The sequence below is a fragment of the Rattus rattus genome, chromosome 11, assembly GCF_011064425.1.
Source record: "Rattus rattus isolate New Zealand chromosome 11, Rrattus_CSIRO_v1, whole genome shotgun sequence".
Lineage (NCBI taxonomy): Eukaryota > Metazoa > Chordata > Mammalia > Rodentia > Muridae > Rattus > Rattus rattus.
The window spans coordinates 477350-490481 of NC_046164.1; the positions used below are offsets into that span (position 1 = coordinate 477350).

Below are 13132 nucleotides of genomic sequence, written 5' to 3' on the forward strand. Positions count from 1 at the left end.
AGTTGGCAAGCATGTTAGGTGGTGAGTTAGATCCCAATTCTCTCTCTCTCTCTCTCTCTCTCTCTCTCTCTCTCTCTCTCTCTCTCTCTGTGTGTGTGCGTGTGTGTGTGTGTGCGTGTGTGTGTGTGTGTGTGTGTATCTTTATAGTTTTTCACAGTAAATAATTGTCAAGCTTCTTGCGGGTTCCTTATTTTATCTATTTATTATATACTAATATTTTTAGTTTGTAGAACACACTATAATGACAAGCTGAATGAACATTAGCAACAGATTTTCAACTATCAGAATATAATAAAAATATTTTTAAAGCTGCAATTTACTTGATTAACAACAATTGGTGGCTTTGAAATAAATCAAAAAAGCACAGGTTATAGCTGCTAGTAGATTGAATGTTTTATAGTAAACACAGCTCCTCTCTCTCTCTCTCTCTCTCTCTCTCTCTCTCTCTCTCTCTCTCTCTCCTTTCTTGACATAATATAGCTACAACATTCCCTCACCCCTTTTCCTCTTCCAAACCTTTCCATATACTCATCCCCACTGTCCCTCAAATTCAAGCCCTCTTTTTATCACTAACCTTTATGTCATGCATACACACATGCAATATATATACATCTATATCCTGCTAAATATAGCCTACCGAGCTTCTACGTTGCTTGTATATATGTTTTCAAGGTTGACCATTTGGCACTGCACAACCAAATGCTGTGCTCTTCCCTTGGGAAGAGCATCCCTCCCACTCCCAGTTTCCCTCAATTGCTTATGATTCTCTGTGGAGTCGAGGCCTCACGGGTTTATTCCACTCACTTTGGAATGTTCTTTGGTGTCATCCTTTTCAGCTCCCATGTTTGAGCAGTCCTGAACCCTGGAAAAGCATCAGCTCTTTAATAGAAGATCCAAAGCATCAAATTCGGCCCTGGCCTCAGAGCTCAGTATCTACTACTTAATATGTCACTTGATTTTTAGAGATAGCAGCATGAAGGAATATAAGAATTGTTTGCTGGTTGAGTTTAATGTAAAGTTCTCGGCAGGCATCTGGACTGTTAAGAAGCACCTGTGTTTCCCACAAAACAAGCTAATTTTCTTTCAGGGAGGTTCCAGGAGAAATGCTCAGCCATGCACGTTGGTCAGTGATTCCGATAAACACACGCTGGAAAGAACAAACTGGTTTACACAGCAAAACTTGAAAGCAGTCCCTCCCAACCCCATGTTTCCAGATCAGCTGTAGGAAGGCTGCTCTTAGGAGTAAACAAAAGTTGCCGGTGCCAAACTATCAGGTGATTCCTCTCTCAGAGCAGAGCATCCTCTGTCTTTACCCAGGGAAGCGGCAGGCGAACTCTTAAGACATAAAGCTATTTTTACAAACCTCACTTCCCCCCCCTTAACCTTCTTCTGACCAGAAGCCATGCTGGTGTTATAGGTATCTAATTAGTAGCCAAGGAGGTGAAAAAATGCTTACCACAATAGCAAAAATTGAGGCCAGGACTTAAGAACAAATATTTAGAACAGCATTGAAGGCCACACTTGCTTTTCTTCTAGACTAGTTTCTCTTTTTCTGTCGTAGCCTAGGTTCACATGTACTTCTCCCGGCTGGGCCTCTTTTAAGTCCTGGGATCACAGGTGTGTGCCACCACATCTCATTTGACTCTATTTTTGATATCATAACCAGAACACTTTAAACAGCAAATTTTATCCTTTTTGTTTTTTCCTTTCCAAACCAAAAGAAAACAAAAATTGGAAGAAAAGTATGGTCTAAACAGAGACAAAGCCTTTGAGACTTCGGGGCCACTGTTTCTCTGCACCAGCTTGGACTTGGAAATGTAACCCCATTACTCAGACGCTCCTCTGTCTGCGTTCATCTCACAGCTTCCCATGAAGTGATGAGATGACGTGACGACTGCCCCCAACAATCGCCCCATTATATGATATCCTTCGTGTGCCTTGGGCTGAGTGCTGCAGACATTTCCGACAGGCACAGAGGAATAACTGAGATGTGTAGCATTTTCCATGCCTTACAAATTGAACTTGCAGAAACCAATAAATATTATCTACATATGTAGATAAAATAGTTATAATTTAGTGAGTGATTAAATAAGTCAAGGACTTTACTAATGGCTTTTGCAAGCATTAACACACAGTAGCCCTAAGAGTTAAGTCTTTATGTAGGCTGAAAACACATACACACACACTCATTCACACACACACACACACACACACACACACACACACAGAGAGAGAGAGAGAGAGAGAGAGTGAGGGAGAAGCTTTAGAGAGCACATATGATAGAAACAGAATTTAAGTCAACTGTCCTATCAGTCTCCCAAAGGGTAGCGGTCATTTACTGTCAGGATACAGGAATTCTAATTGAAACTGAAGAGTTTTCAACAGTAACTGTCTGATTTCAAAGATGTGTTCCTGATTGGGGTGAAGGTAAGGTGAGAGTCAAGCATCTTGAACAGGCACGTGCAAGACATCCTCTGTCTAAAGATTCTTTCCTTGCCAGTCTGTAACTGATTCGTGACTTTTTCTCATTAAAGAATACTTCTTATGAAGGGAGCAGGTTGGCGAAGGTTATCCCATTTTGAAAGTAGGTCATGGAGATTAAAGATTGGCTTTCCTATGTGGGATGCAACTGAAAGAAGATTGGTTGCAGATGAGAAGAGCCCTGGAATAGGATACAGTCATACACTTTGACCCTGGAGAATATAAATTGGAAATGGAGAAGTTGTGACTCTAAACAGGGGGTGAAAACGCCCTGTAGAAGAGTTAAACCCGATGAATAATTTCTCTTAGCTCCTGAACATAAGGCAGATATTCAATCAGTTTGACATTCAGATAATTGACAGCATCATACACGCTGTCAACTCAGCATTAGAAAAAGTTTGGGTTAAACACAATTGCCATACCGAATGAGTTCAAAACAAACACGCTACTATTCAAAACTACCTACCATGGACACTGACTTATGTCAGCATCGGAGATTCTGAGCTGACGCAGATAGCACCTTGAGATGAGCTCTTAACATTGTTCTATTGGCTTTAGAGATACTGTGTTTATAATGTTGAAATACAGAGATGAATGCAATGTGATTTCTTGTTCTGAAGCATTTCTTAACAAAATCTTACTATTTGGGGTGGTGACGATTTGGTGTGTTGTAAAAGTAAAGAGGAAGACCCGAAGATACCCCTGCAGTATTTACATTTCCACATCCACTTACCATGTTTCCTGTCTTTTAAGATAGCAAAGTTAGCAGCAAAAGAGGGCAGAATGTGAGTTAGCACAGTAACAGGTGTGGAAGGTTGTCTGCTGGGACTAGTGACGAGGCAAAATACATGCTTTGCTTTCAATAATTTATTTGTCTTTAATAAGAGGGGTATATTATTTGACCTATATGTGCCCCCATAAGATTTATTTTGTATTCCTTTAGGTTTTGATTTATGCTTTTATTTTTTGTTTGTTTGGTTTTGTTTCCAAATTTAGGGAGTGGTATACATTATGAAAGTGCTGAACCACTGAGTTACACCCCTCCTCTTTTATAGGATTTTATAGCTCTACTGTATAGGTTACTGACTTGGCTTTTTAATTTTTGTCTATTCTTTTCTCATTTACTAACATAGTGACTCAGATTTCCTACACCTCCTCATGTGTTACCATTTGCTTCAAAGAGATGTAATAATCCCAGTAAAGAAAACAGGATGCTCTACCCTAAACTATAGTTGTAGATGGACAGGTTAACTATCCAGGGCACATTTTATATTAATTTAGTTTGCACCAATACAACCGTATATTCAAAGGTGGGTCAACTATGTGTTTCATTTCAGAATGCCAAGAATCAAGCACTTCAAAGTGATACGCACTGGAAAGAACTACACCATCGAGCTGGAAAAACCTGTACGTAGCCATGTCTTTGTTGCTGATAACCTTTCTCCTGTTGCCTCCTGAATTAACCTGTAGAGAATCCAGTGAAAAGTGCAAAAACAGAAGTTATCCCAAGGAGCAGATGCAGAGATGGTAAAAAGGGAGATAAGCCTCTTAGGTAGGAAAGGTGAGAAGAGACACCAAGAACAGGCAGCAGAGACTGTCTAGATGATAGCTTGATTCTAACAGAGGTTCTCCCCTTTACTCTGCAAATGATTACTCAGATAATTGTTTCAGGGAATGAAGTGTTTTTATTAAAGGTCTTTGTAATATCCTCTATTTATAAATATTCAAATGAGTCTATATCGGATGGGAGGCAATCAACAGTGCCTTGCCCTTTAATACCTGTCATGCAGAAGTTCAGCAATGTCCTCTTAACAGCAGTGTGCAGAAGGCCAGGTTTCTTCTGTCTTCACCTCCTCTTCAAGCTTAGTTATTATACCCTGGAGCTAATGACAGGCAGTCTTACCCTCCAACACAATGTCAGGTACACAGCTTATATATGTAACTTAATTTTCCTATTTCCAATTCTATCATTGTTACACTTATTATGTGGGGAAGTACACTGGCATTTAGACTGGTCTTGGTCATTGAAAGTGTGGTGACATGGCCTGATAATTCTTGAAAATTAGCACCTGGTTTTCTGGCTTTCTGGATACATTATATAGCAAAAATGGATTGTGTGGTAGAATTTCTCCTGTTTTGCCTGTAAATCTTAGAGAAACACTGATTCACACAGCTCATTTTAGTCAAGAATGCCTCCAGAACTTCTCAGATTCACTTTTATGGATGCAGCTACATCTCAGCCCACCCTAAACTCAAGATTTTCTTGCCTCTGGAAGAAGCCAACCAGACCTGGCTCCAGTTGAACTTTGTAAGCAAAGTTCTAATAGAGGCAATAGATTCGATCGCTGAAGGAGTGCCCATAAGACCAAATGGGCAGAAGTGGTTCCAGTGAGGACCAGTGTGATTACTGTACCATTGTAATGGAGAACTGGACTCCTTGTCATTAGCCTCTACTGTCCACAGAGGGAAAACGGAAAGCCTAGATTGTTCTTTTACCTTTCAAACTCCTCCTAACCCTGGTTTTGAACCAGGTTGCATTTTACTGAGTTATTTTACTTCAAAATTGTTTGGGATATTCAAGGTTAACCATATTTCACTTATATACAAGTATTGACTTATGAGATAGAGAGATTTTAGTGACCAGCAGACCCTAAGTTGCAACGAAGTATTAAGATGCTTACATTTTATTATCAACCTAAAGAAGGTTCTTACTATAAACAGTTTAAGGGGTAGCAAATCTTATGGACTGAAAACCATCTGTTTATGGAGTTGTCTTTTTTTTCTTGTTTGTATATTTTAGTTCCAATTTCAGGAAGGGAGAATTTGGCCTACATTAAGTGATTTTTATTGTGGGAAGGCATAGTACCTAAACATTTATTGTTCAACAGACTATGGCAAATGTAACAACTCACCAGAGAATGCCCTCATAGTCCTTCAAAAAGGAGAAAACAGACATGGTTAAGAAAATACAGCTATTTAGCAAGTCACTGAAGTATGTTGTCATCTTGGCCTGTCTTTCTGTGGTCAGAAAATAGGTAGCAATCCCCACTAAACTGCAGGAGGGTATCTCTTGTTTATCCTTAGCTAGGCACTGAGCCATCTCTTTCTTTTACACAGGTAACACTCCCAAATCTTTTCAGCGTCATTGATTATTTTGTGAAGGAGACTCGAGGAAACTTGAGACCATTTATATATTCAGCTGATGACAACTTTGGTATGTCCTAGACTTTACTACTACATTAAACAAAGCAAAACAAAACCCCAAACATGCCAATGTAGAAACTAAATTTTAAAAATTTATGTCTCTCCATTTGACAACCATTTTGCCAGAGGGAAAGGCATGTCCTTGTAGATAGTCTATGAGGCATGAATTGTGATTATTAACACCATTCCATCATTCTATTTGACATCATCAAACAAGTTCAGGGACAATAGGGCAGCAAAACAATATGGACTCACGGAAGCAAAGAGAAAATGTAAAGGGATGGCCAACAACAGCATTAGATGCTTGAGACTGGGTAGAATGCCTTAGGATAAGCGAAGGCTGTGGGGATCGGCCACTTAGTAGGATTGGCAACTTGGTAGTAATGACCTCGATCCTAGTGCTTTTCCACTATGAAGGTAAAGAAGTCATAGGGATGAAGTGATTAGGAGCTACTGAAAATGATTGTTGTTGGGTCAGCTTCAGAACCTGTGGGCTCCTTTTTCATAAATCATGAATGTTAAGACAATGGTAGCTAGACAATGGTACATAAGCAACAAGACCTACGTCATCAGTGCAGTTCAAACACTCATTAAATTGACTCATTTCTCATTCTAGTTTTGGGCACAGCAAGGCAGACTAGACATGATCATTTATTCTGCTCTATCAATAGTCTGCATGTGGGCCCTGGACAAGCTCTAAGCAGAAGAAAAGAGGTGAAACCACCTCCAGCTACTTTGGGTTTCATTCCTCAAAAGTTTCTTTCCCTGCACATTTTAAAGGAAAACAGCTTTGTCTACCTGCCCAAGGGCATATCTGGAACGTCTCACTAAACAGCAGCAGGTTTAAAAGTCTAAGTTCTCAAATATCACTGTTAATCTCTGGGTTTTACATAATACGAAAAAGTTCAAGAGCTCAGTCCAAAGGAGATCAAGATATCAAGTGTGGTTTTAGTCTGTGTAGGGTCCTCTCTACACTCAGCAGAGGAAGTGTCTCTATTGTGGTCACACAGTTTGCTTGGCAACCTCTATTACAGGCTTCACTGATTCTTAAGTTATGTTGACTTTATGTGTAGTTAAGTTTACTGGGTTTTTGTTCCAAAAAGTTCTTTCTCGAGTCTAAAGCATTGCTTCATCTTCGGCCATACGAATCTAGTTTTAGGCTCAGAGTTACCATTAAAATAACCACAGCACTTCCGCTTAGTGTTTCCATCTGCTCTATCTATCTGCCACAGCCTGCTTTCCTTTCATTTCTGACTTTCTCTGCAGGTTGCCTAGCTTCCGAAAACCTCTCAGAGTCTATGACCCCAAGCGTGGACACATTAACTAAACATAAAGTCAACATAATGGGCTACCTGATATGTATGCAGGAAAGCACACCTACTAGAGTTCTAGGAGAGAACGATTTGTTAAAACGACATTTCCCCCATCCCATTTCTTAAAATAAAACTTGGGGTGTGTAGAAAATCCATTGTAACTTTCCTCCTCTCTGAACACTAGTCTATTGGTTCTCTATTCCACCCTGCAAAATAAACCACCTCCACAGCAATTAAATCAACAATTTTATTATTTACTGTTTTGCAAATCAGAAAATAGGATTGGATTCAGTTGGATGGTTTTCCTAGTCTCATTTTGTCACTCACATGGGCTCCAGCTTGATAGTTAAGGCTGACTTTTCTTCCACCACCCAAGTATTTACATTACAGGCACATACCACCTCAGCTGGCTTTTGAGATTTTTCTGTAGCATTCATGGTATGGTAGACATCTTTAGCTTCAGAAAGCTTTACCTTTCAGTGTGCATATACTCTATTTTTTCCTTACCATACTGGGTGGAGTGTCCCAAAATCTCCTGTCCTTGCTCTCAGCTTTAGGGGACAAACCTTCCATCTTTCATTACTATGTATACTATTGTGTTGGTTTTGTTTTAATTCAGAATGAAATAATTTCCCTTACAATTACTAGTCTTTTGGAATGGCATTTTACTCAGATATCATGGATAGTCGTTTAATTTTGTGAACTATTTTTCTGCATATGTTGTATATGATCACATATAGTTTTTCCTTAATTGGTTGATATGATATTTTTACTGTTTATACATACACAGTTTCTGTTTATCAAGTCATTCATTGATCCCACTTGGTTATAGTGTTGGATTTTCCTAATATGCAAAAATGTGCTTGCTTATGAGAAACAGTGTGTTTTTACTAAGTGGATTTACTTCTCATATTTTACCTTCTAGGTTTCAGTATGGTCTTGATTCCATCTTAGAGTCAAGGGCTTTATACTTGAGCTGGGAACATAGGTCAGACAGAGATCCTGCATTTATTCCCCAGGCCCTTGTTTCCCCTAAGTTAAAAACAAACGTAGCTGTTCTAAAGTCCATATAATTCCAACATTTGGTTGCTTTCCTATTGACTTCTGTGATTTTCTCTGGAGAACCAGAGGACCAGTCACATTTCTCTAGCGTTTTGTGTATTGAAAATTTCCTGTGTTTCCTCAAATAATTCTGGGTTTCAGTTTGGGCGTTTTGAATATTATTGCAATGTCTTTACATCCTTCCACAGCCTCTGCAGCACTTCCTCGTTTTTAGCAGACATGATTGCTGCTAGGGTAAAGCAGCTGGCTCAACTGCTGTGGGGAGAAGCTCTGCGTCTGTTTCCTTTGTTTTGCTGCTTTGGGTTTGTACACCTCAAGATGTCATCTTAGGTGCCAGGCAATGGTCCACACCGCAGCCTAGTTCTCAGAGCCTTCACTGCACCACGTTGTCAGAAGTCATTCATCAGCTAAAGGACACTGAGTTTGTGACCAGAGCAGCAATGACATGGCGGAGCAAGTATCTCTGGAAAGGACAGCTGAGTCATATGGTAGATGCAGTTTTAGCTCTTTGAGAAATCTGATTTCCAGAGTGTCTGAAACAGTGCAATCACCTCCAACAGTGAATGAAGAATCCTTTCCCCCATGACCTCCCCAGCAATTACCCAGTTGTTGATGACCTTAGTCATTCTAAATCGCATAAAATTAAAAATCTAAAAAGTTTTGATTTGCTCTTCTCTAAGGATATTCAACACTGTTTGAGATATTATTTAGCCATTTTTTTTTCTCCTGAGAACTTTCCATAGCCCATTTTTCAATTAGGTCATTTGTTTTCTTGGCTTTTTAAAACAATTCTTTATATATTCTGTATTTTAACCCTCCATCTGATGTATATAAAGACTCTTTCCCAGTCTGGGCTGCTTCTTCATGACTGTTTTTTGCCATACAGAAACTTTTTTTTTCTTTCTTTCTATGAAGTTCCACTTCCAAAAAAAAAAAAGAAAAAAAGAAAAAGAAAAAAGAAAAAAACCCAACTGTTGCCCTTATTTCCTGAGTGAATGGAATTACTAGTTAGAAAGTTTTATTACACCTGTATCTTGTAGGGCTTTGTGTATTTTTCCTTCTAGCAGTTTCGGCATTTGGGGGTTTTACATTGAGACCTTCGCCTATATGAGTAGATTTTTGTTCTGGGTGATAGTTGTATCTCTAATGTCATTGTTTTACATGTGGACACCCAGTTTTCCCAGCACCATTTGTTGAAGATGCTTTTTATCTGTGCTTTGAATTTTGTCAAGTATTAGTCAGATGGCTTTCGTTATGCACATTCTTGTTTGGGTCTTCTGGTTTGTTCCACTGGTTTTGTGCCATTGTCATGCCTTTATTTGTATAGTTCTGTAATAATAACCTGAAATGAAGAGCTAAAGTGGTCAATGACTGCCGAGAGGAAGAATCAGTGTCCTCCAGGGAGAAGTTTTCATATGCGCTGTCCAACCCCAAGTGTTCAGTTCTGGACATATGTACATACTGGCAAAGGTCAAAGAACTCAGTAAGTTATATATCAGTATATACACACATATACATATGTGTAAATATGTAACAATAATATAGAAAAAAAGTCATGAATTAGGGGGAGGCACACAAGAGTTGGAGTCAAAGTAGGGGGTAGAATGATGTGGAGACAATGCTCCTTGATTTTCTTAAAAAAAAAAATCCTATTAAAAATAAGTAATTTGGGGGCTGGGTGTGGTGATGCACACCTCTAATCCCAGCACTTGAGAGGAAGATCTCTGTGATTTTAAGGCCACTTGGCTATACACAGAGTTCTAGGACAGCCAGGTATGCATAGACAGATTCTGTGTCCAAAACAACAAACCAACAACCCTAAAATATAAATAACTTCTTCCTCCCATGTGGAAAAATATACCCAGAACCTGACCTCCCACTTTAACTGACATAATGCAGTTCCAAAATATGCTTCTGTTCTTGCTACTTACATCTAGCTGCATTTTAAATTTTCAGTGGTATTCAAATCCTTATAAAATTTCAGTGTGAACATTTTGTATCTGAAACAAGAGAAGCAGCCCCTGGGATCTCTGTGCGAGCAGAGCTCATTGTTGAGTCGGAATGTGTCACAATTGATACAACATCAGGTGGCTCTCTTCCCCGGTTCTTACCTCTCTTGGACTTCTCTATCCTAAGGACCACTATTCTTGGTTATCTAGGTAAAACAAGGGGCTTGTATTGTCATGACGTCTAGTGAGCTAGGCACTGTGCCTCTTCTAACAAGTTAAGGAAAAAATATGCAAAAGCAATTCTAACTCTTAAGTTCTTTAAGCCCATTGTCTTGATTTCTATGGCCTGAAAGGGTTTTCTTTGGGATGTTAGGACCAGGAGCAAAGAAAACAGACAACAGAAGACACCAAAAAACCAAAACAAACTGAAAATGGCTTGCTGACTAAAACTGTAAATGATTTTAAAAACAGACAATCAGATTATTATTGCTATTTGACTGAATTGGTTTCGTTTGCTTTGTGATCAAGAGAATATTACTGAAATTCCTTGCATCTGATTCCCTTATTACTGTTATTGACTGATCAGGAGAACAGGTCCATTATAGTGGCCTGGGGAGCCTTTTCAAATCAGAAAAGCTTCTGGAGAGTAACATTCAAAAGCAAAAAGAAGAAAAATAGGACTTCCTGAGAAAAGCTTCATTTTAAGAAAACTTTGTGAAATCTGGTGATTTGTTTCTGGGATAGACTTGCTTGATGAGACAGTAGAAATGCTAGACCACTTAAGTTTAATTTGCCTTGAGCTGGAAATTGAAGTTGTACAGTACTTAATTGTTCAGGGATCTGGAGATGTGGAATGGGTCAACAATGTGTTATACGGAGTACCAATAACAACAAACTGGGGTTCTTTGACCCTTACAAACCTGTGTTTGTCCAGCTTCCTCCCCGACATCAGAAGGCAAGAGCAGCAACAGAAATAGAGTAGTCAAGAGATATTGTCTCAATTGATTTCCTCAACGTCAGAAATTGCCAGTGTAAAAAGTCATTTCAAAATACGGCCTGGAAGGTGCATCGAACATGAAGCTAAAGCATAAGGAATGCATGCCATCGTAGGTGTAAGATACAAAGATGTTAAAGAAGCTTGGACATTCCACACCTCATTATCTAATACTAACGTACTGCCAGTGTTTGGGAACAAGAAAACCAACGTCTATTGAAGCAGTGAGAAACTTGGTCCTGTAGTATTGCTTCATTAACTAATCAAGACTTTCTATTCATAACTTCTAGGTGAAGAGCCCAACATGGAAGACAGGAGCGAGAAGCTTAAGAAAAATCCACACAAGGCATGAAATAACATGGCACCCGCCTTCATGTATCTTGTTATTTATTATTTTCAAAAGGAAGACTTTCACTTTTAAAGAAGACATTCTCTATTTCCCTGACCTAGTTTCTAAACCACTCATTTGGGCAGAAGAACAAAATGATTTAAGCATATAATTTGATTATCAGCATGAAAATAATTTACTTACCACCAGCTCTCTGTAGAGGAACTTGATACACACATTTCTTTGCATTAAGTAGAAAAACATTTCTGCTACAGCCAAGGTTTTGTTCCCTCTTGGTTTCAATTTCACATAAGCAATTTGCATTGCAGAGTATCTAGTTCCCCTAAATCTTTCCAATCTCCTAAAGCCTTACTAGGTTTCTAGTGTATCTGATAAAACTAATTAATCAAATAAAAGTTATTTAAATTTTCTAGTTTGGAGGTCATAGGCATGGAATAAACTAAGAAACACCCCTCTGGTGTAAATGCTATATGCCACATATGTTCATGGAGCCAAAGGCAATTCATTTTAGGTTTTTTGATGTTGTCTTTTTACTAGTTCAAAACTAAGCTATATAGCTTTACAGGACAATAAAACACATTTCATTGTTTCAAATTTAATACTATACATGCTAGTTATGGTGATTCATTTCTTTAAAAGCATGGGACCTCCACCCAAACTAGATCTCTTGAATCACAATTTCAGTCATACTATTTTTTTTTCTTTTTTTTCGGAGCTGGGGATCGAACCCGGGGCCTAGCAAGCGCTCTAAAACTGAGCTAAATCCCCAACCCCCATACTATTCCTTCTTTGAAAACAAATTCCTAAGTTGATTTCAGTGGTCACACAGTTGAAGAACCATGGAATTAAGAACAAAATGAGGGGCTAGAGATGGTTCAGTGGTTAAGAGCACTGCTTGCTCTTCCAGAGGTCCTGAGTTCAATTCCCAGCAACCATATTGTGGCTCACAACCATCTATAAAGGGACCTGATGCCCTCTTCTGGTGTGTCTGAAGGGACAGTATATTATTAGTATCTTATAAAGATGCTAATAAGAGATTAGGGCTCAGAAGAAAGACTATAGGAGACCAAGGGAGAAGATGGCCACTTATGTGACAATAAAAAGAACATACATTCTCAGTTTTGATGCTGGAAGTCTTAAAATGCCTGGTTGTTCTATTGTCCCCTCTAAACCCTATATTTGTATGGAGCTCCAGTCAGTTAGTGAGCTACCTTCTAAGGTTTTCCTTTAATTTGCTGAAATAGAATTTCTGAGGGTTGACCTGCATTTTTGGCTTGTTAGTGTGATTATGTTAAATTTCTGTGGTGATGGTGGCAGAGGCAGAGGCTTATGTAAAATCGGATAAGTCTGTCTTTTAAATGGATAGTTAGTGTTAATGAGAATTCTTAGATCTGGGATATAATGTAACAGAAAGTTGATAAGAACACACAGCACCGTTAGCTTATGCGCCAAACGAGGTTCCAAAACAAGAGAGTGGTGAGCTTTAACATAACATCTAAAACTCTTAAAGTCTTTTAAAAGCTAGACTTGCAGAGCTGGTGAACAACATGGATTGGCTGCAATGGACAGAGAAGGCTAAGCCCAAGGCATAGCTAGGAAGTTCCTCCTAGAAAGTCATAGACATTTAGCTAGGAAATAAGCCCGCAGAGCTTTCTACAGCAACTATGGAAGCCATGAGGTATTAGAAGAAGAAATACTTTCACAAGATTTTATTCTTAATGTGCATTTTACCTGCATGTATGTCTATGTGGGGGAGCCAGATACCCTAGAACAGGAGTTA

The 13132-nt window shown here is 38.9% G+C and overlaps 1 protein-coding gene across 1 annotated transcript in view; it reads left to right on the forward strand.

Moving 5' to 3' along the window:
- The window catches only part of Stap1 (signal transducing adaptor family member 1), a 28913-nt gene extending 16250 nt beyond the window's left edge, over nt 1-12663 (forward strand). Inside the window, exons 7-9 of the mRNA XM_032916491.1 lie at nt 3819-3888; nt 5599-5695; nt 11294-12663. Coding sequence (XP_032772382.1) covers nt 3819-3888; nt 5599-5695; nt 11294-11355 — 229 coding nt within the window. The 3' untranslated portion in view covers nt 11356-12663. The remainder of the gene's footprint in view (nt 1-3818; nt 3889-5598; nt 5696-11293) is intronic.
- The last annotated feature ends 469 nt before the right edge of the window (nt 12664-13132 follow it).